At 32.8% G+C, this 23,775-nt stretch overlaps 2 protein-coding genes across 2 annotated transcripts; both read left to right on the top strand.

Annotated features, from left to right (window-relative positions):
* The first annotated feature begins 13,346 nt into the window (after positions 1 to 13,346).
* LOC143589803 (protein NRT1/ PTR FAMILY 3.1-like) lies at positions 13,347 to 17,925 on the top strand. Its single transcript, XM_077070457.1, has 4 exons — positions 13,347 to 13,568; positions 13,658 to 13,875; positions 14,492 to 15,051; positions 16,933 to 17,925. The coding sequence occupies exons 1-4, from the start codon at positions 13,490 to 13,492 to the stop codon at positions 17,813 to 17,815; spliced, it is 1,740 nt and encodes a 579-aa protein (XP_076926572.1). The 5' UTR covers positions 13,347 to 13,489; the 3' UTR covers positions 17,816 to 17,925.
* Positions 17,926 to 20,036: 2,111 nt separating this feature from the next.
* Positions 20,037 to 23,404, top strand: LOC143589805 (protein NRT1/ PTR FAMILY 3.1-like). The gene is made up of 4 exons (XM_077070459.1): positions 20,037 to 20,279; positions 20,356 to 20,573; positions 21,149 to 21,705; positions 22,445 to 23,404. Exons 1-4 carry the CDS (start codon positions 20,201 to 20,203, stop codon positions 23,313 to 23,315), a joined length of 1,725 nt encoding a protein of 574 aa, XP_076926574.1. The 5' UTR covers positions 20,037 to 20,200; the 3' UTR covers positions 23,316 to 23,404.
* The last annotated feature ends 371 nt before the right edge of the window (positions 23,405 to 23,775 follow it).

Genomic DNA, 23,775 nt, shown 5'->3' with positions numbered 1-23,775 from the left:
CAACTTTTTTTATGGTCTTTTTATTATAATATTTTGAATTTTGATGATTTATTATTAGTGTTGTTCAAATAAGTGGTTGAGCTCATGAGACACTTAACGACTTCATACAAAAAGAGAGTTCATGGATTTAAGTCTCATATGGACATATGGTGGGTCTTTTCCTGAGGGCTAAGAAAAGTCTCCGGTACTTAAGGAATAAATATAATCGGGTAGGCTAGTGAGTAGTGATCATTTAGTGATCCAAATAACTGTTATAAATAAATATTTAGAGCAAGAAAATGATGATGGTAAGAATTTTATCATTTAAGACTTGATGAATATTGGGGTTTAAGACTGAAAAAAAATTAATTAGTATTAAGTTAAATTTCAAAAGAATTATAGAGTTACATAATTAAGTAATGAATATATTTTGAAAATTTGATTCTTTATCATGTGAAAAAGAAATAAAGGAATAAAGATTTTGACAAAAAGAAATAAAAAAGGTAAATTAGGCACATGTGATATCAACTTTTCCATAAATTAAGCCTATGATTTTAGTTTGAAAATTTATTAACCTGCCATATTTTTTTTCTTGAAATGGTATTTGTATTAAGTTAATTAAAATTTGTAAAATGATGATTTTACACTTAAGTTTAAAAATTTTATACTAATGGTACGTGCTTAAAAAATAAAATTCCATAAAACTCAAAGAGGATATGTTTAATTTGATACGTGTTGATATATTAATTGGTCATTACTTGGTGATTAAGCACTAATGTCCTATTCAAGTATTCATCAACTTCATACTTATAATAAGATATATTTTATCATGGTTTGATGTGTCATAGCCATTGTTGGCATACTTTTATTATTTTTCACATGTATGTAAATTAAAAGCTCTTTAAACTATTAATAAACACATTTTCTTGTCATACATGACAAACTACTTCAATTGGGTATAGTTGAATGAATGTTAAGGTAAAACACAAGCATATACAATATTTTGCATTGTATATAACTTATCTAGCAATTGATTCCAAATGTTGGGCCACTAGTTTTCTTGCATATGTGTGATATAATAACGAAATGTATTCGGACATGTGCGGTCGCTAGCGAGGGTATATATCCTGTTTGAAACTCAGTGTATAAACCATGTCTTGTTGGGTCCTAATTTAAGTCCGTAAAATACAACGAAACGGAAATTGACATAGGTAAAGAACTATATCTATAAATAACTTAACCATGGATGGCTTTTTGAGGACTTAAAACGATATCTATTCATCTAAACAAAGTAAACAATATGACACCAAAAAAAAAAAAAAAAATTGTTCTCGCCCTACATTAGGTACTACCCAAGAGACGATTTAAATAGATTTGAACTATATATATTAATAAAACTAAAGATAAATGTGGTGCACAAGTCGGTAAAACATATGAGTTGCAAAACGAAGAACAAAAAGGGTATATATATATATATAGTACTAGGTTTAGGACAGCGTTCAGCACCACCCTTTGACGGCTCTAGCCAAATAAGCTACAAAAGCGTAAAATTCCCGGGATGCGGGTAGACTAAAAGAAGGAAACTATGCAAATATAGAAATATTTTTAAAAATGTGTCATTTGGAAAATTTTGTTATCACACCTTCATCCTAAGTCAACCCTGTAACCATAACATGTAATCCCAACTCTCAACTTCAAAGCCCTGTCAAGTTTCGATATTAAAAGGCTCAAGTTTATTTTTCTTCATGCACACACACAAATTCTATCAAAATATCTTGTCATTTATACTTACGTCAATAATAAAAGGCAAAAGACATTATAATCACATAGTCACAGACTCACAGTGACTAATTTTAGAAAAATAATTTGTAATATCAACTTTGAAGAAGCTTAGAATTGTTACAAAAATGAAACAGATATATTAAAAAAAAAACTTTAAACCTCTAGAACAAGTGTGGACTCTACAACAATAAAAAAAATCACATTTTTATGGTTAAAAACCATGTAAATGGTTAAAAAAATATCACATTTCTTCCCTTTGATGTAATTTTTATCGTAATTTATTGTGAAACAGGTTTTGTCTATATGTTGTATATTTTGTGTTAAACTTTGCTAAGTGTTTATTTTTTTATTTTTTTAATGACTTGCTAAGTGCTGGTTTTTTTAATCGGCCAACAAATGGTTGTCTAGGTATTTTGTACGGGAGGACACAATGGCAAAAAGTCACTGCCATATGACTCAACTCAGCCGTATGAAACTCTTAAGCACCTTCAAGTTTATCTCTAGTACCGGGGAGCACCCACTAGCCCAAATGCTCACTTGTGGTAAAACCCGGACGTCTCAGGATCGCACTAGAGAGGCGGAGATCACAAAGATCTTGATCTTCATTCATTAAGCCACACATGCCCTCTCCATGTGAGGATCGAACCTCGGTCTACATTGAAGAACCCTAACTTTCTACCACTACACTACGTTGGAAAGGAAGCTAAGGGGGTGTTTGTTTGGCGAAACCATTGAGATGTTAATATCTGAATCGGTGTGTGTTTGGCTTGTAAATAAGTGAAAGAAGAGCCTAACGTAATTCTTCCCTCCCAAATCACGATTGCTCCTGCTACCAGCCCTTTGAAGCCCACCCTTCGAATACATCTGCCACATGTCACTCTTTTTTTCTCCAATAGCAATTTGCGAATGTTATTTCTGAATCGTTTGGTTCGTTCTTTGTTCTCCCATCTTCTAAGCATAGGATTGGTCATAACTATTAAAGATTAGGGCTTATTCTGTGTTTATTTATCAAGTTTTTGAGATTAGGGCTTACATGTTTAATGTTCTTGAACTTGTTGAATTCTTGCACTTACAGTTCTTTAATCTTGATGAATTCTTGCACAAGCCCATTTTAGAGGTTAAATATTGTTCCAAAAACTATGTTTTTTCTAACTATTCTTTATCATAATCAAGCTATTTTTTTTTTTTTATAAATAATCGAAGTTTTATATAATTTACTATAAAACGATTACAATAAAGTGGCAGGCAAACGGGCAACAAGCTGCGCCGCAACCCCCTTTTGAACAGCAAAGCCAATCCTGCTAAAAACGAAGCTTTGAGACCTAGAAGCTGAAGAGGTTCCGTGTACGACGCGCTGAACCCTACTCAAAAATTTCACAGCCTCTGGAGCCAGAAAACCAAATGTATCAAAGGCAAATGGTAGAAAGACATGTTGATTATCTAAACAAGCTTTCTCGTGTTTAACAGAAAACCAAGCTATTTGATTGTTACTTTTGGATGGGCCAACACTTGAAAAATACCAAAAGATGAAATTAGTTATAGTAGAGTTATGATGTTCAAATCCAGATTGTTCGAATTTTCTACAATTAACCATTTGGTATTGGTATGATTTCAAGTTTCTATGGTGCTTCTCAAACTAAAACCATTATTAAAGTTTAGGGATGAGCAAATTCGGTATTGGTACCGGTACCCAATCGGTACAAAAGTTTTGAGTTTCGGTACCGGTTCCAAGAATTTGCGATTTTCAGGATCGGGATTTTCGGTACCGATCTCATCCCTAGTAAAGTTGTAATCACTATAAACCAAAATGAAATTATTGACAGTTGAAATTGAACCAAACCGAACTGTTACTAAATATTTGATTACGATTACGCGTCATGCATACTCTTTTATACTTTTAAATTATGGATTTTCGTAAGAAACCTGAGAAAGTATGTTATTATTGATAAAGATAGTTTTAAAAACCTGATCATAAAAAATTTACTCAAGTTTTTATGCTCGATCTTGAACAAAGTTTATGCACTTGGAAGAAGAAAATTTTTAAAGCTCCTACTGTATTTATATGATAATTAGATGACATTGTTATCTATGTTTTATAGCCTTTGGCTCCAAACAACTCCACACATTATTTGAAGCTGCTTATGAAAAGATGATAGTTGTATAGCATACAAATTAATGAATGACGAAAAATTATATTAATATGCTGCTGGTAAAGAAGTGATAAGACTGGTGACCCGTTAATACATGTGCAGGTATGACTTATGAGTGAAGTTATATTTATTGAGATGTGCTAACTTATGTTGTTTTAGCAACTAATTTTTCTATTGCAGGAAGTCAAGATGGTAATATTACTTCTACGTGTGAACACTTATATTAGTTTGATGGGGATTGAAGTGATTCAAATCTCGCATAAATGGCCATATGGGTTCATTACACATCCTTATCAACTTCAAGGTACTTTTTTCATCGATGTATTTACTGTTGCTTTCATGTTTAAAATCTAGTTTTTTTTAAACCTAATATGCTGGTAAGCAGGTTATATTGGCCAATCATCTTACTACGTTTTTTTAATAATGTGAGTTTGATGTCTCTTGGTTTGTTGTCAAAGATATCAAGACCTGTGTGCTTAGGGTAAGCAATTATTTTTTTTTATTTTAAAAAGGTTTGGTTATAACATGCTTTGTTTTATAAAAGAATGGTAGGGTCAAGTCTGGTTACTCTGGTAATTCAGGTGGTTAAATCAGGTTTTAGTTATAAGACTGCTGACTACATATGATAATTGATGCGTATTACAAGTGCGATAGCTGTTATCGGTTAGTTTCGGGCGGTTGAATCGGGTTTTAGTTATGAGATATACATATAATATATAATTGATGCGTATTACGAATGTGTTAGTTGTTACCAGTTAGTTGAGGCAGTTTAATAGGGTTTTAGTTATGGGATTACATAACCAAATCGGGGTGCGCCACATCGGATGCATCACGCATCACAAGCAATAAACCATCTAAATTTTGAAACATGTCAAATCACTTCGGGTTTTGGTAGCAAATGGATTAAAAATACCCTTTCTTATGAGGGTAGATGGTCGGGTTGGATAATTTGAAACGGGTCAGCAGTTAGCTTCACTACAGGTTTTGTGATTTAATATAAGACATGTAACTAGCTGATTAGAATCCATGGCCACATTTGACAATGTGTCATTATTTGTCATAACCTTTTGTCGTGTATCATTGTTTGTAGATTTCGTTTGGTCTAATTGAAAGGTTGGTCGAAAGCTTATAAATTTGTGGGTGTTGTGGGCGACTTTGATCAAAGAGTGTCAAAGGTGGGGACATGAAAACCAAGATAGCTTGAAGAGCAGTGAATCACGTATGGTTATGCGATTTTAGTATTTAGTTCACTCTTTTCGCAAGATGATGAGAGGAAGAAAATAACCAAGAAAACTTGGACGAAAAAGAGTTGTTAACTGAAATATTGGCATTTTGAATGATGAAAACAAAAGAAAAACACGTTACCTATGATCAAAGGTTTCCGCTTTAGCACATTTATGGTTTTTAACAAGCATATATAGCTTATGACATATTTGATGTTTAGGGGTTTTATTTACTTGTAGGTGTACTGTAAAGTTATTTGTGTCAGTGTTTTGTTGAACTATTTTGTGTTGGGGTTGATTATAATTAAAGTTTGTTTTAAGATGTATTTTAGTTGGCTATAATGAATGTTTAGTCATTTAGTACAATTATTAAGCTCTGTGACTAAACAGTTGTATTTCATTCAACACGAAATAGTTCAGAAGGGTAAAATAGTCATTCTGCACAGTCATTCAGAGGTTCAACCAAACAAAAACTACTGGTTCAGCACTTACTGGCTCGAAGCCTCTTAATCATTCAGACCTATTAATGATTCAGCATTTGCCAAACAGCCCCTAAGTGTTGTTACAATAAGTAGTCTCTATATTCCTATAACGTAAAGGTAAGATTTTTACATCTTACTTTCTTTAAACATACCATAACTTTGCTATTAATGTAATTTCCTATTGTTTGATGATAATCATCATTACAACAAAATTCTCTTTAGGTAAACTTTAAAATATATATATAGAAAAAAACATCATTCGGCATGTTTTCAACTTTACCAAGGACCAAAAAAAGATTCCTTAGGAATTTTCATCGGCCACAAAGGATCACTGACACGTTTAAGAATCCAACGTCAGACATTCTAAACAACATGACATCATCATGTTGTTGTTCCTATACTTAATATTTTCCTTATATATATGAACTATTCAACCACTCTCCATTCATCAAAAACAAAACACACCCAATTTTTTCATATAATCCCAATTCTCTCCCACCACCTGGTACGACATCAAAATCCAATGGAAAACATGAAGAAAAAGCGGTCGGAGGTACGAGGAGACAGTACTAGAATATCTGACAAGAAAATCAGATCCAAAAAGGAGTGTATTTCTAATGGTAGCACGACGACAGATGACCCTGAGTTGGAGGAATTCCTAACGATATTAAATCGGTTACAAGCGGGTCTTAATTATCTTCAGGAAAAAGGCACTGCAACCGCAGCCTGTAAGGCTGTGGTTGCACCGGGTGTGACAGATGCTGGTTCGTGGAATCCTATGTTTGAGTTGGATGACTTTAACCAAATCGAAGGCGACAGACAGAAAATAAGTGCGGGAGATAGACGACACGACGAAGACTTTGTTGTAGGGTTTGATTTGAATGCGGATCCGGATCCGGTACCCGATCATTAGAAGCTAGGTTGATTGTTGTTTATTGGTGGGTTTGTTAGAAAATTGACCTATGTTTTTAATTCTGACTTGTTGGGTTGATTGGTCAGCAAATTGACGTGTGTTTTGTTGCTCATTTAATAATAAATGTATTTTCTTTTTTGGGTTATTTTGTTGACATTTTATTAAAAAATAATATTGGTGACACGAATTTGGTGGTTCAAAGGGTATGATATTTTGCAAGCAAAGAATCACATGGTGTACATAGAGATGTGGTTGATGTAGAATCATTCTAGTCTTCTAGATATCTATATTGTTTGTTATATTCTTGAGTAAACAGTGTGTTAACCTTATTTTGATATAAATAGTTGATTAAGAAATAATAGCTTTTAGAGTTGTTTTTAGTTTAAAATTTATGGTTTATGAGAATTGATTACAAGAAAAGAAAGAGGGTAAATAAGTAATTTTATTCCGTCAGTTTATGTTGTATGTTGTAGATTGTGATAACTCCTTACTTCCGATTCAATATGCTACGAAGATAAGAACAAAAGAAAATCTGAAAGTTCTTCATCCTGTTTGTGGTGATAATCTGGGTCGAAAGATGGATTTAAATTAAGTATCCATTTATTGGATGTTTCTAAAGGTAAGAATAATGACAACAAGTGATTAAGTTCAGTAGTTTCACATATAAAGTTATTGACTCTAGAGATATAGTAATATGGAGAATACAAAATTGTTTCAAGCACCAACATAACCAGAAGCGCTCCATCTTTCAAAGAGAAGATGACGAATTTTCCACATTTCATTTAATGGTCAGAGGTGAATTGAATGCTAAGAGTGGTACCTCAAACCTTTCAATAATAACTTAAGATTGATTCACTTTAGTCCAACCAGAACTGAAATATAAATTAAAGTTAATTTAAAGAATGCGATTAACTCGAGCTTGATTATATGAGCTTAAGCAAACATATATACTTTAGTTTCATTTTAGCCTTTTCAAAAAAAAATTATGATAAAAAAGAGATCATAGCTACCATTAGTGCACAATTGACATTAAACACATATTTCACAATCATAATGATTAATTGTCTAGTAGAAACATAATATATATATCATCACATGTGTTAGTTGCTAATGTGATTAATGAAGAACCTAATAACACTAAGAAACATTTACAATTTAGTTATCTTTTAAACAAATATGACTTACAAGAGACAATATACATTTTTAGAGTGGTAAACAACTAGAAAATGACTAAAGATGCTTTGGAAATACGCAAAGTCGCAAATTGACAAATGTCAAATGTCAATGACTAACATCGTTAGAGAAGATACAAGAGCTCGAATGAAGACGATACGTGAACAACTATATAGTGCCATACATCTTATACTAGAATAAAGACTGAACAAGAGATTTGAAAACCATATGAAATAGCGGACATATTGTGTATGTGTTTAAATGTTTAATGTAAGTATGAACAGGTGCATATGATAAACTTTATTTGGTGACTATAGTAGTTGCTCCAATGCTAGCACTGCATTTTTACACCATTTTTTAATCAACTCAAATTACACAATACCGTTGTCAATTAGAATATTAATTTACACCAATAAACCTAAAATAATTCCAATTATTTGATTTAACCCGTATTTTAAAAACTTATTCAAACCGGCCGGTTAAACCGGATTTCACACAATATATTTTGAGTCAGGTATTTTTGACCGGTTTGCTAGAATATCGCACCGGCATTTTTTTTTGTCTAAAATACCGGTTTTTACTGGCAAACCGATCTTAAGCCTGAGAAATTTTTTATATTTGCGACCCATATTTTTTCAAAATTACTTTTAACTCAACAATTAACATTCAAACGTGTAAATTTTAGGAATATTTTTTTTATAAATAGAGTGCTTTGGCATTGATTTTTAATATGGATTAACTTTTGGATTATTTTTTGTTATAGGAATAATTTAGTTTTGGATTGAAGTTATATTTATAGAAAATTATAAGGTAAATTATTTAACCGGTTGAACCTCCTGGTATAATCCGGTTTTACAGATTGTACCGTTTTTTAGTCCAATCCGATACAAGTAAAATACTGGTTTTAAAAACATGGATTTAACATCAACGTTCTTTTAGAACGGGTTAAAAAAATGGGCAAATAAAGATCCATGCAGACTTTATTGGGCCTAGGTAGTATAAAGCAAATATGAGTTAGTATTTAACTAGCCCAATAAGTAGGCTTGTAGATTGTTTGGTTTGAGTGGCCCATACCAAGTTCTTGGTATCCTCTTTTATTGAGATTTAACGTGGCTTGAGTCCAAATAATAACATGCACTTTTCTCTGGAAACATGTAAATGAATATTTTGACCTATAATCAAAATGTGTACTTTAATCTTGAATGATATGATGATTACTAGACATACTGCTATGGTGACAACATATATTCATCTCTATTATGTGATTGCTACAAGAAAATATAGATTAATCTCAACATTTATTCATCTTTATTACGGAAACAATATATATTCATCTCTATACTTGATTGCTAGAAATATATAGATTAATCACAAAAACAACTAAGTTGAACTTATTAGTTGTAATCGATAGAATATAAAACCTTGTGACGATGACCCTCTGACTAAGAAGTTTTTATTCCACCACTGAAGTCATAACAATTAAAGTGACTTGACTTTAGGTTGTAACAAAACTGAGACCACACTTAAACTTTAGTGATAAGCAAAACGGGTACAAATACTAAATCAGTATCAAGTTTTGAGTTTTCGGTACCGGTATTTTTTCGAATTTCACCTTCCATGTCAGTTCCGAACTGAACATTTCGGTACTAGTACCGGTATCAAGAATTGGGAAAATCGGTACCGGCAACCACTCATCTCTACTTGAACTTACAAGATATTTAGTTCTAAACTTTTATAACATTGTATCTTTAAGATAACTATACTTTTCAAGAAACTACATAGATATATTGTGAGCAATTAAGTTTATTATACTCAAAACTTTTATGTGTCACATTTAGGTCACTTTGAATGCTTCCTCCCCTCATGCACAACCTATGATCACCACCAATAACATTTAAGTGACGAAATCCATGAGCATATACTGATAGCAAATTTAGAACCAGTCTCCTAACCAATAGACAGATGTCTTAAATTTCACCTCATAATCCAAAGGACCACCATCCCACCAACTCTAGGCCTATATCTCTTTTTGACATAGATACAAAAAGATAATGTGTGTATCATGATACCTAGATGTATATGAGTATATCCATATGTTGTAAACTTCCAAGCACATAGGTTATAGACCGATGGATATATATGACTATGTAATATGTATCTTCTTGATGTTGGCACGTTGGAAAAGTATATTCTTTGTGCATGCGGGTGTTGGGTAATATCTTTGAGGAAAATATTGGTATTGTTTGATTTGATTTTTTATTTGACTTTTGATTTGACTTGATGAAGATAGTTAATATATATATACATATTGTGTAAACACATTTTTTTTAATTGGGGTTGGATTATGACATTATGGTAAAAAAAAACATCGCTGCGATGAAGATAACTGAACTGAGTGATTGATCAAACAGACATATTAAAAATCTATGGCGGAAACGGACTACAAACATGGTGTGTGATGTGAAGGCATGTATACTCATTTCTATGGTTGAAAAATAGTAGCATGAGGGCGGGTGTTGATTGAAAATCGTGGTGCAAATTTAATTTCGAAAATTTTCCTTTATAAATGTAGGTTTGTTGTCAGTTACTTTTCTTAGTTCATTCGAGGTCTTATTATTATTATTATTTTTTTATAAAATTTGGCCTTTCAAACAAAATAAAAATAAAATGTGGATTTGGTTGAACGTTGGGGATTAACGCCGAGGGTGTTAACCCTCATGCATGCCCACCACCAGCCTTTCCTCCCCTTTAATCCTTTCGGCACAGTGTTTAGGGGGGTTTTTGTTGTCGACTCAAATCGACTAATGTCCCGCCATTACTCAAAATGACTAGCCTTATAGTAATATAAATATTGTGTTTGGATAAAAGGCAGAGAGTTCTTGACGTAAGAAACATATAAATAACTAAACTAATTATGCTAATATTAGAGTAATTATTATTGCTCTACTTTTTTTATATATAATTTAATTACTCTAATTTAAAACTATAAAAAAAATAACAATTGCCAAGGCCGGTCATAAGGTGTGGCAGGGTGGTCGACGGCCACAGACCCGACACCTCGCTAGGCCCGAAATTTTATTTTTTAAATTAAATGTATTCCTATTAAAACAATATGTATATTTAGTCTTTAGTGTTGAAACTCAATTACATAACCACTAGCTTAGTCTAGTAGCAAAGAGGTATTACTCCTAACCAAAAGGTTATGGGTTCTAGTATTATTTGTGACATATTTAATTCTATTTTTATACAAAAGTTTTTTACACAGCCTAAATTATAACCAAGTAAGCTCATATAAAAATTAAGTTGTTTAAACCCAACAAAATACTCATTTTACGGCTCAAAAAATATTTCGCATTCGGTCGATTTTTTTTTCATTCTCGGAGCAGCCCTGACAATTACTCTAATTATTTATATGACAATTACTCGCATTCGGTCCCACCTTTGATATTACTTGTTTAAGTGGAGATTTCTAACACGTCACCAATATATCCTGATAAGTGATAATACTCAAAGACAAGTATGCTTAATTATGTGCAAAGATGATGTGAGATTTAAGTAAGATGGAATGAAAAATTGTTTAGTTGTCTCATGACTATTATATTCCTAACAATAATGCAAAACTAATATTGTTTAGAAATTAGAACACAAAATCTTGAAATTAGATTGGAAATTGCAAGATTATATTCTAGTCTTTAAGACTTTTGGTTTAAAAACAAAGGTTTTAAATTTAAGTCTCACAACAATAAAAAGAATCGCCGTTTAGAAAAAAGAACGCAATCATCGAAACAGTATGCAATATAATCATGTTATTGATCCCTGCATTTATAAATAATCTAAGGACCCATCAATCAGTGAATGAATGTACCATTTCTCCCTACTAGCACTTGTAGACAATTTTTCTTTAATATTTCTACACCATTTTTAAAAGCTCTAAATTAATTATTGATATCGACATCTTTCTTGGGTTGAACACATGGGCCCCTATGAACTCTCTATTTTGGACGATATATCTTTCAATCATAGTGCTTGTATAGTTGAATATTAAGGTTTAGTTTAAATACATAGTTTTCAGATAATAGAAGTCGAAGGAAGGGTATCAAACGAATTTTGATTAAACTCAAACTAGTAGTATTGAAACTCTCTTGTCGAACTTCACGATATTAGATTTTAGGTTTTCGATTTCTAACCTGTAGATTTTAGATCCTTTGTTTAGGTTACAATGTCTTTTTTCATGTACATTGTGTTATATTACTAATCATTGTATTATAATTGCGATACATTGTGTCTTCGTACACTTTATAGATTTAGAAGACTGTGCAAAATAAATTAACCCGTATAATTGACACACAAAATTATAAACGTAGTTATATAAAATCATATCATATGATTTACATATACTTATATTCACTTAGAAATCGTTAAAGTTTTCATGAAATCATCTTATATTCAAATTATCGTTAAAAAAAATACAAAGCACACATAGCTTGTTACTCGTTTGTCTTTTATAGTATTTTTAAAATATTATGACAGATCATGACAAAAAAAAAAGTAAATTGTGATATCTTTTTATTTATAATGATTATATTATAAAGGCATAACCCCCGAGTTTTCTATTACAGTGTATTTACTTCAAAGAGGCTTCTCTTGTGGAAGGTACAACATCTGTCTAGTGACAGGTGCCTGAAATTTTCTAGGGGAACGCCAAGCCAAACTCGGATGCCAGTGTGGGCCCAGTTAAAACAACATAGTCTAGCCTGAGTGGGATGGCGGGGCTCCTCAGTGAGGAGTTGCGGTAACCGTGAAATTCACCGTTCCAAAAAAAAGTACTAAATTTGTTATTATGTTAAACTCTGGGAATTAAAACCTAACAAATTAATCCTAATTTTCAATGAAGAGTAGTCGTGGTCGGTAATTAATACTCAAAACTCAAAAGTCATTTGTGGGCTTTCTTTAATAGCCTTCTAACTTTTTATCATTTTATGTATGGTGTAGAAAAAAAAAGATAATTTTCTCGTATTTTGTTTGTTTTCTAGTAATATCTAAGCAGATATTTGGACTATATCATTTGTTATATGTGAATACAAGAGTCCTGTACGGGTTTATGTATAATACAGTTTATGTATTTTATAATACTTTTAAGTTCGTATTGAACTGACTCGTTAATATGTAAATACAACTCTTTTAGCATCCTTAAACTAAAATACACTATTTTTTTTGAGGATACGGTGTACTTATAAAACTCGTGAATATACTTTTAGCATCCGTAAACCCGACGACAACATGGAAATCACTTTCTCGGTTAGAGACTTGCTTAAAATTCATAAGTTTAACAATTTGAGACGTAAGAAAAACAAGGTTCTATACGGAAGTCATTCTCACGTCTTGTTACTGTATTGGGAAGGCAAGGAACAACTCGTTTTCCAATGCACTTCGGCTAGTGTCTAAATACAGTGGCGAACGTAATATCATTAGCCTTTCTTCGGTTTAAAAATCGATCTTTTAAAAATTTGCTTTGAAAGAATTACCGTAATTTTTCCCTGTAATTTTCTTATGTTGTTTGGCTCCTAACGCCTTGCTAGCTGTTTTAATGAAATTCATCGTTACAAATAAATATACCAAAATCACACTCATGTGCATATCATGTGCCATTGGTACTACACACCAATCATCAATAGGTACATTTGTGGCCATAATTTGCACCCATAGAAAAGTAACAAGTCTGGCATACCCTTTAGCCTATATAAAAGAACCTTTGAACCACCACTTAAACAAACCAAATTAAACAAAATGGTTGATATGAAAACCAAAGGAAAAAACAATGGTCAAAGGGTCAAAGGTGGCCTCATCACTATGCCTTTCATCTTTGGTACGTTTACTTCTCGTTATCTGTTTGCCTGTCACTTTACTGTAATTGTTTTTTTCGATGCTCTTATTTTAATGTTTTGATATTTGTAGCAAATGAGGTGGGTGAGAAGTTGGCTGTGGTTGGGTTTCAAACAAATATGATTAGTTACTTGACAACACAACTTCATATGCCAATGACAAAAGCTGCCAACACTCTAACAAACTTTGGTGGAACCGCTAGCTTGACACCATTGCTAGGTGCATTTGTAGCCGATTCGTTTGCCGGTCGATTTTGGACCATAACCATAGCTTCCATCATTTACCAAATAGTAAGCCACCATCTACCAACTATGAACTAGTTTAACAACATTAAATAGTACCCTATATGGGTGTTTATGAACAGTTGAAACTGATCGAACTGTTGAAACTAAAGCGGTTGGCTTGTTTGTCGTGTTTGAGATCAAATGGCATGGTTTTGACGATTCGTCGGTTTAACAGTTTAGTTAGTTTTGAACTTGGAGTGGACTATTATACCAAACTAAAAAGTTAACTTTTGTTATTTTATATGTTTTAATCATTTTTCTATATTGTAAATTTGTAATATGTAGTATATGATTTCCTTTTTTGTAAAAACTAATAGTTTGAAACTAATAATAATAATAATAATAATAAAAATAATAATAATAATAACAATAATAAAAATAATAATAGTTATCATTATCATAAAAATAATGTTTATAGTAATAAAAATAATAATGATAGTATTTATAATAGTAATAATTATAAATTCGTTTAAAAATGTCAAAATTGAACTGTTAAACTGTCAGACTAATAAACTTGATTGGTCTGACTTGTCGGCCAACCCAATATTTTTTTGAGAACCGTTAAACCAAACTATGAACATCCCGAATACTTTTTGTCACTAACTTCAATAACGGTATATAGGGAATGATATCTTTGACATTAGCCGCGGTGCTACCAAAACTAAGACCACCACCATGTAAAAACGGCGAAATTTGCCAAGAAGCCGATTCAGGCCAACTAGCAATCCTATACATATCACTTTTATTAACCGCAATCGGGTCGGGTGGGATCCGACCATGTGTGGTGGCATTTGGGGCGGACCAATTCGATGAAACCGACGAGAAACAAAAAACTAGCACATGGAAGTTTTTCAATTGGTATTATTTTTGTATGGGCGTATCTATGCTAGTGGCTGTAACGGTAGTTGTTTATATTCAAGATAATATTGGATGGGGTTGGGGCCTTGGGGTCCCATCTATAGCTATGGCGGTTTCGATTATTGGGTTTGTTATCGGGTATCCGTTGTATCAGAATATGGATCCTGCAGGTAGCCCGTTTACCCGGTTGGTTCAAGTGTGTGTTTCGGCTTACAAAAAGAGGAAGTTGGTTATGGTTTCGGACCCTAAGTTACTTTATGAGAATAATGAGCTTGATGCATCTATTTCTATTTCTGGAAAGCTTCTACATACTAAACAAATGAAGTAAGTTACTTTCTTTTATTAGCATTTCACATTTTTTTTTCCGAACGGAGACTTTCACATATAAGTTATCTTACTGCGTGAACACGTCGCGCCCCACTACCCCACTCAGGCCAACTATGTTGACATGATCGAGATCCACGCTGGCATCCGAGTTTGGCTTAGCGTTCCCAGTAAAACCTAGTTGGCTCACCCCGCCCCAAGGCACGACAGGTTTTAATGCTCTGGTAAAATCCGGTCGGAATCAGGATTCGAACCCGGGACATCCGGGTCATCCATCATATTCCTGGCCATTGGGGCAAGCTCCGTTGGTTATTATTTATATAGAAAATAATGATCGGTAGTGGTTGACAGATATAATAGGATTGAGACTTAGATACAGATTGAGGTAAACAATTACGTAACTTAGTTAAATAAAAGATAAAAAATGTTAATATGTTTTTTTAACTAGAATTATTTATTTATTAGTATGTATATATTAGGTATTTCGTTTCCAAATACCCAACTTAAAATGATAATAGCCTTAATCTTTTGAGAAAAATCAAAGCAATAATATATGATGGAATAATTAGGTCATCTTAATTAGAGATTAACCAAAACACGTGTGTTAACTAACAACACATGATAATTGTTGTGCCACTTTTTTCTTTTTGAACAATTTAGAGGTAAAACGTGGGTTAAAAAATAAAGCAAATTCTTTAATTAGTCTTTTGATAAGCATATCTAACGCATTAATATATATATATATATTCTCTCATTTTCAAAGTATTTCAAGGATATTCCAATTTCAACAAAAGGTACCTTTTGATTTTTAAAGTAAAACTTATTATTTAGGAGCCGACCAACCCATCGGGACATATATGGGATAGTCAGGGGCGGACCCACATAGTGTGGATCGGGGTCCCGGGACACCAATGTTTTTTAAAAATTTATTAGAAGCGGTATATTAAATTTTTTGAGGACCCCATAAGATTTAATACTTGGAACCCATACTATTAATGTTGATGTGGTCTGGTGGAAAGTCCCTTGTTTTATCTTTGAAAGGTCATGGGTTCAAGTCTTACAAGGCTCAGTTTTTGGTTTTTTGTGTTAATTTTTAGTGTTAATCAATCATTTGATTGCTAATGTTGCAATGATAACTTTGGAAACATTCAAACACCTCTAAAATACATATCATTGTTTTCAACTTTATGCATGGTTTTCTTTAGAAACATTCAAACACTTTAAAATATCAGTTTTATTTTTCATTAGTTTAAGTTAATGGTTTTCAACACATGCTTATGAAAGGGTGGATCTAGGTTCTATCTAAAAAATGTTTAAGAAAGGGAAAACAAAGTGTTTATGTGTCAACCCGACCCATTTTGACCCGTTCAGGTAGTGATGATTGAAAAGAAAGTTTTATTATGATATTGTTTTTTATTATGTTCTTCGCCTCGACCCGACCTGAACAACGACCGACCCGAAAAATTTGAACACCGAAAATATGGGACCCCATTGACAAAAAATCCTGGGTCCGTCACTGGGGATAGTTAAAGTTTTAGTTATCTAAAAATATTTTTGTGTATTAACAGTATTTGTATTAGATGATATTTGGCTCGAGTACTCAAAACATGCATACTCTAACACAAAGTTCTTCATTAGGTAATAGAGTAATTCAATAATTCACCATGCTTATATTTTTCGTATTTTATTTGTGTTTTCATTGAATAATAATTATATGCAAAAAAAATATAATAATAATAATAAACGTATTTAGAAAAAAAAGATAATTTTTATCAAACAAACGATTAATTACAAATAAAAATACCCAACGAGTATTGGATCAGATATAAAACTCGGATTACGATACACCGGTTTCATTGTCATCTCTTGTTCCAATTTCAGATTTTTGGATAAGGCTGCCATAGTCACAAAAGAAGACTTTGCAAAAGGTGACTCCAGCCCAAATTTGTGGAGGCTTAACACGGTCCATCGGGTTGAAGAACTCAAATCAGTAATAAGAATGGGCCCAATATGGGCCTCTGGGATTCTACTCATACTAGCATATGCCCAACAAAGCACTTTTTCACTTCAACAAGCAAAAACAATGAATAGAAGCCTCACAAAATCATTCCAAATCCCAGCTGGATCAATGAGTGTTTTCACCTTAACCACAATGCTACTAACAATAATCTTTTACGATCGTGTATTCGTCCCAATCATGCGCAAAATCACGGGGAGAGAACGTGGAATCACCTTTCTTACAAGGATGGGAATTGGCTTTTGCATATCGGTCCTCGCCACATTAGTAGCCGGTTTTGTTGAAATAAAGCGCAAACATACCGCTTTTGCCCATGGTTTGACTTACAAGCCTCACGAGACGATACCCATTTCGGTCTTTTGGCTAGTACCTCAGTATTCACTTCATGGGATGGCCGAAGCGTTTATGTCAGTAGGGCATCTTGAGTTTTTCTATGATCAATCTCCGGAGAGTATGAGAAGTACCGCAACCGCGTTGTTTTGGACCGCTATTGCGGCAGGACATTACGGGAGTACGCTTTTGGTAACGTTGGTGCATAATTTGAGTGCGGGTCAAGGCGGTTCGAACTGGCTACCGGATGATAACTTGAATAAGGGGAAGTTAGAGTATTTTTATTGGTTGATCACATTGCTTCAAGTTCTTAACTTGATTTACTATTTGTTTTGTGCCAAATTCTATACTTTAAAGCCCATTCAGGTTGCTAGTAATGATAAAGTGGATGGGGTTGAGTTAGGGCCCAATGTCTAAATCTGGCCCAACTTGATTGGATTTGGAGGTACAAGTCATAAGAAAGTATATGATGTTAAGTTAAAAGGCATATATGTAATGTAATTTTGATTGTGGTCTTTAACTTTTTATTAGCATATGATGTTATTAGTTAGAAATAAATTCTACTTTAAATTTAAAAACTCTAGTTTTTGTCTTGTTTTTATTGTTAGATTAATGTTTTAAACAACATAAAATAACTATTGAACAAACATCTAAAAATATTGCCTTGGGTACTGCTATTCAGAACAATATAGTGTTCGCTTATTCACGGTTTTTAAGATGGAAACAAACCGCTTTTCCACCAATTACTAGTTCAAAACACTGGAGTACATCTTAAAGATATGCTATTTCGTCATAAATATCTTCAATCAGGATCTTTTGGCTCAATTTTATCATAATTTTGCGCCAATGGAGCAATCCCATTTTTCACCTTGAATTGGTCGCTTATGCGTATTCCCTTAATTTTTATAATAGATTAGATCATGTAACCAGATGTTGTAGTAAAATTGATACTGCACACCATCATTCAGCTATTAAAATCCTTTTTCCAATGATGTGTCACACGTATAAGACCAACTAAGACTTTGGTCACGGTCTAGATGATATAGTCGAAGTTTTAAGGGTTCATTTACGAGCCACCGCCATAAAACCCATTTTGAGATCCTAACAACATCATCAATAATCTATTTCTTTATTTTTAAAGGAAAAAAACCGACAACTTAGACACTCTTTTAACTTATTGATAGATACATTGTGATTTTTAACATATTGGTAGGTTGTTTTCAATGACCCATCGAATGTACTATTTTTCCCTACAGCCCTAGTGGCACTTATAGACAATTTTTCTTTAATATTTCTATTTTCTACATCATTTTTAAAAGTTCAAAATTAGTTATTGATATCGACATCTTTCTTGGGTTGACCATATGGGCCCCTGTGAATTCTCTATTTTGGACGATAAGTCTTTCAGTTATAGTGCTTGTATAGTTGTATAACACGCAAAATGATACATCTTTCGATGTAAACACTACTTTTTCAATTAATGCAAAGTCTATCATTTTAAAAGTAATATTATACGATTTATATTTTTGAATAATACAAATATACTTAATAGTCATTTAGAAATCATAACGAATTCATTTATTTTTCAGGACTTATGTAAAAAAAACAATACAAAACCCGACGTATTCAACACAAACAACATATTTTGCACCTTAAATAGGCAGGCTACATATAGTATTTTTTAAAGTATTGTGACAAATCATGACAAAAGGTAAGTTATGAATTTTTTTTTGTATGAGTTTTAATATAGATGCTAGGGGTCCGGTTTTCGCAGTTTTTAGGTCAAATCATGAACCGAACCATTAGTAACGGTTTTGATTTTATGTGTTGTGTAGAAAACCAAATATAGAGACACATAATTCTCTCGTAATTTGTTTGTTTTCTCGAAATATCTAAGCAAATATGTGTATACATGAGTCGTGTAAGGGTTTGCATATATATAATACCGTCTTTTTTCAATAATACTTTTAAGTTCGTATTGAATTGACACGTTAAACACTAACTCTTTTAGCACACTAAAACTAAACTAGACCTCTTTTTTTTTCTTTTTTTCTTTTTTTTTTTGGCAAAATTATGGTGTATCTATAAAACTCGTGAATTGTCTTTTAGTACCGTTAAACCCGACAACAATCTGAAAGTCGCTTTCTTTAAACTTTTACCCGCATTATAGGAACTCGGGAGAATTTTGCAATGTATGGAAGGTGAGACAACACTTGAACTTATTTTGTTGTTTGAAATTGTAATCATAAGTTAATTAGTTGTTGCATATACTAATGACGGTTCGTGGTGAAGAAGACTAAAATTAATAAGTGACTTTTTGTTCGTGATTTACCCTTTGAAAGAAAAAGTTGCGATTTTTGACATAGGTGATTAGCTAGATGGACAAGAACACCAACATTTTGTATCGGATTAGTGGTGTCGTGGGAGATTTTCTTGTGTAGTAACTTATGTTAGATCGAAGATGTTTTGAAGCATGCTCTTGATTCTTTGTTTGGGAACTAAGTGTATATCATATGTTATCTAGTCACATATTACTTCTTTTAAACATGGTATTTAACATTTTCAACTAAGGTTACAAATAGGGATAACAATGTGCTTATAGGTATTAGTAAATCCATATACCTAATTATAAAACAACCTGAAAGTCGCTTTCTCGGTTAGAGACCTGCATAAAATTCGTGAGTTTAGCATTTTGGGACGTAAGAAAAACAATGTTCTATACGGGATCATTCTCACTGCATACCCTTTAGCCTATATAAAAGAACCTTTGAACCACCATTCAAACAAACCAAATTAAACAAAATGGCAGAGATTAAGACCAAAGGCAAAAAACATGGTCAGAGGGTCAAAGGTGGTCTCATCACTATGCCCTTCATTTTTGGTATGTTACATGTTTACCTGTCACTTTATTATAATTATTTGAAATTCATGCTAGTTTAATATTTTGGTACTTGTAGCAAGCGAGGCGGGTGAGAAGTTGGCTGTGGTTGGGTTTCAAACAAATATGATTAGTTACTTGACAATACAACTTCATATGCCGATGACTAAAGCTGCCAACACTCTAACCAACTTTACTGGAACCGCTAGCTTGACACCGTTGCTAGGTGCATTTGTGGCCGATTCGTTTGCCGGGAAGTTTTGGACCATCACCGTTTCTTCCATCATTTACCAAATAGTAAGTCACTATCTACCAACTATGAACTAGTTTAATGACTTTTAAATAGTACCCTACATGGGTATTCATGAACGGTTGAAACTGATCAAACCATTTAAAATGAAGCATTTGCACCATTTGCGTGGTTTGAGATCTAAACGGCTTGCTTTTGACGCTTTGTTGGTTTAATAGTTAAGTCTGGTTTTGAACTTGAATTGGCCATGTAAAACCGAACCAGAAGTTAACTTGTATTATTTTGTGTGTTGTTACCATTTTGCGCTAATTGTAACATGTAGTTTTGTATATGATTTGTAATACAAACAAATGAGTTATAATAATAATAATAATAATAATAATAATAATAATAATCAGCTATAAATCAAACCGTTATAATAGTAATAAACATTATAATTATTATGATAATCATATTTATAAAATAGTAATAATGATAATAATAAATATCGGTTAAAATATTATAATTAAAAACTGGCAGTACTGAAAATATTGAGTCTATCAACACAATATTATTATTATTATTTTTATTTTTATTTTATAAATAATAATACTCTTTGTCACTAACACCAATAATAATATAGGGTTTGGTATCTTTGACTTTAACCGCGGTGCTACCAAAACAAAAAACACCAAGTAACAACGGTGAGAGCTGCCAACAAGCAAATTCGGGTCAACTAGCAATCTTGTACATATCACTTCTATTACTAGCAATCGGGTCGGGTGGGATCCGACCATGTGTGGTGCCATTCGGGGCGGAACAATTCGATAAAACCGACGAGAAACAAAAACCTAGCACATTTAAGTTTTTCGATTGGTATTATTTTTGTATGGGAGTATCTAAATTAGTGGCTGTAACGGTAATTGTTTATATTCAAGATAATATTGGATGGGGTTGGGGCCTTGGTGTCCCATCCCTAGCTATGGCTTTTTCGATTATTGGGTTTGTTATCGGGTACCCATTGTATCGGAATATAGACCCCGTGGGTAGCCCGTTTGCCCGATTGGTTCAAGTGTGTGTTGCGGCTTACAAAAAGAGGAAGTTGGCTATGGTTTTGGACCATAAGTTACTTTATGAAAATAATGAGCTTGATGCATCTATTTCTATTTCGGGAAAGCTTCTACACACTAAACAAATGAAGTAAGTATCCTTCTTTTATTAGTATTTTTCGTATTAAAAAATTTTACTAAACAAATTTATTATTTATATAGAAATTAGTGATTGACAGATATGATAAGATTGAGACAGAGAAAAAGAGTGAACAATTACGTAACTTAGTTAAATAAAAGATATAAATGTTTATACGTATTCTAACTATTACATAGAAATAGTGATTGTAGTGATTGACAGATATAATAGGATTGAGACTTAAAAACATAGTGTGGTAAAAGATTACGTAACTGGGTTATATAAAAGATACAAATATTTATACGTCTTCTAACTACGATTATTTATTAGCATTTAATATTAGGTATTTCGTTTCTGAATACGGAATACCTAACATACCTAAATCTTTTGATAAAAAGAAAAAGAAAAATATATTTTTGGAATTATTAGGTAAATAATACCTTTTTCTTCTTTTCAAAGTATTTCAAGCATATTTCAATTTCAACAACAAAAGCTACATTTTGTAAAACTTACTAATTAGGGATGACATCCTGTACCAACCGAACAAACCATCGGGACGGGTATGGAATATGTATGATATTAGTTTTAGAAATTCACGGATATTATATTAGATGATATCTTGCTCGAGTACCTAAAACATACATGCATACATACATACATACATACATACAGACAGACAGACATACATACATACATACATACATACATACATACATACTAGTTTCATTGTCATCTCTTATTTCAATTTCAGATTTTTGGATAAGGCTGCAATAGTCACAAAGGAAGACTTTTCAAAAGGGGGATCCGACCCAAACTTGTGGAGATTAAGCACGGTCCACCGGGTCGAAGAACTCAAAACAATAATCAGAATGGGCCCAATATGGGCCTCTGGGATTCTACCCACACTAGCCTATACCCAACAAAGCACTTTTTCACTCCAACAAGCAAAAATAATGAATACAAACCTCACAAAATCACTCAAAATCCCAGCAGCATCAATGATAGTTTTCACCTTAACCACAATGCTACTCACAATAATCTTTTACAATCGTATATTCGTCCCGATCATGCGTAAAATCACGGGAAGAGAACAAGGAATCACCTTTTTCACGAGGATGGGAATTGGCTTTTTCTTGTCGGTCCTTGCCACATTAGTAGCCGGTTTTGTTGAAATGAAGCGCAAACATGTTTTAACTTCAAATCCGGACGAGAAGATATCATTTTCGGTCTTTTGGTTAGTACCTCAATATGCGCTTTATGGAATGTCGGATGCCTTTACATCAATTGGGCGTCTTGAGTTTTTATATGATCAATCTCCGGAGAGTATGAGAAGTACCGCAACCGCATTGTTTTGGTTGGTGTTTGCGTTGGGAAATTACGGGAGTACGCTTTTGGTGACATTGGTGCATAAATGGAGTGCGGGTCAAGACGGGTCAAACTGGCTCCAAAATGAAAGTTTGAATGAGGGGAAGTTGGAATATTTTTATTGGTTGATCACATTGCTTCAAGCTCTTAATTTGATTTACTACTTGTTTTGTGCCAAATTCTATACCTTGAAGCCTATTCAAGTTGCTAGTAATGATAATGTGGATGATGGGGTTGAGTTAGGGCCCAATGTCTAATTTGGGCCTAACTTGATACATAATTATATTGTGATTTTAAACTTTTCATAAGTTCATTAGCAAGATACTACTAGAAATAATTCATATGTAACTTGTGGGCATAGTTTTATATGTTATATTTAAAAACATGCTTATGCCTGGTCTCTGTCTTGCTTTTATTGTTTTGAGTTTAATATTGAACAAACATTTTTAAATATTGTCCTAGGATTCTATTGCTTATATATGGAACCTAAATAATCTCTCAAATGAGTTTTATCTTTGCATAATTCCAATGATTTGAAACTATGAAATTGATTATGGAGAAACTGAAACCGATTCAAAATCAATTATGTAGAAATTGATTTCGAATCGATTGAAACTGCCGGTTCAGAACCGGTATGTAATTTTCTCCATTAAAATCAGTTCCAAATATGTTAACCGAACGAAAACCTGGCAAAAACCCGAACAGAAACCGATCAAA

This window comes from Bidens hawaiensis, unplaced genomic scaffold (assembly GCF_021521415.1).
Source record: "Bidens hawaiensis isolate Kalapana, Puna unplaced genomic scaffold, B.hawaiensis_p1.1 tig00037818_1, whole genome shotgun sequence".
In the NCBI taxonomy this organism is placed as follows: Eukaryota; Viridiplantae; Streptophyta; class Magnoliopsida; order Asterales; family Asteraceae; genus Bidens; species Bidens hawaiensis.
Note: the sequence above shows the minus strand (reverse complement) of the source record. Positions and strands in the feature narration are given on the sequence as shown.

Bases quoted from the DNA above. Each gene is read 5' to 3' on its own strand.
- LOC143589805 (XM_077070459.1), top strand. From the start codon at position 20,201: ATGGCAGAGATTAAGACCAAAGGCAAAAAACATGGTCAGAGGGTCAAA. The intron at 20,280-20,355 runs GTATGTTACATG...TGGTACTTGTAG, and splicing joins CACTATGCCCTTCATTTTTG to CAAGCGAGGCGGGTGAGAAG. The intron at 20,574-21,148 runs GTAAGTCACTAT...ATAATAATATAG, and splicing joins CTTCCATCATTTACCAAATA to GGTTTGGTATCTTTGACTTT.
- LOC143589803 (XM_077070457.1), top strand. From the start codon at position 13,490: ATGGTTGATATGAAAACCAAAGGAAAAAACAATGGTCAAAGGGTCAAA. The intron at 13,569-13,657 runs GTACGTTTACTT...TGATATTTGTAG, and splicing joins CACTATGCCTTTCATCTTTG to CAAATGAGGTGGGTGAGAAG. The intron at 15,052-16,932 runs GTAAGTTACTTT...TTCCAATTTCAG, and splicing joins CTACATACTAAACAAATGAA to ATTTTTGGATAAGGCTGCCA.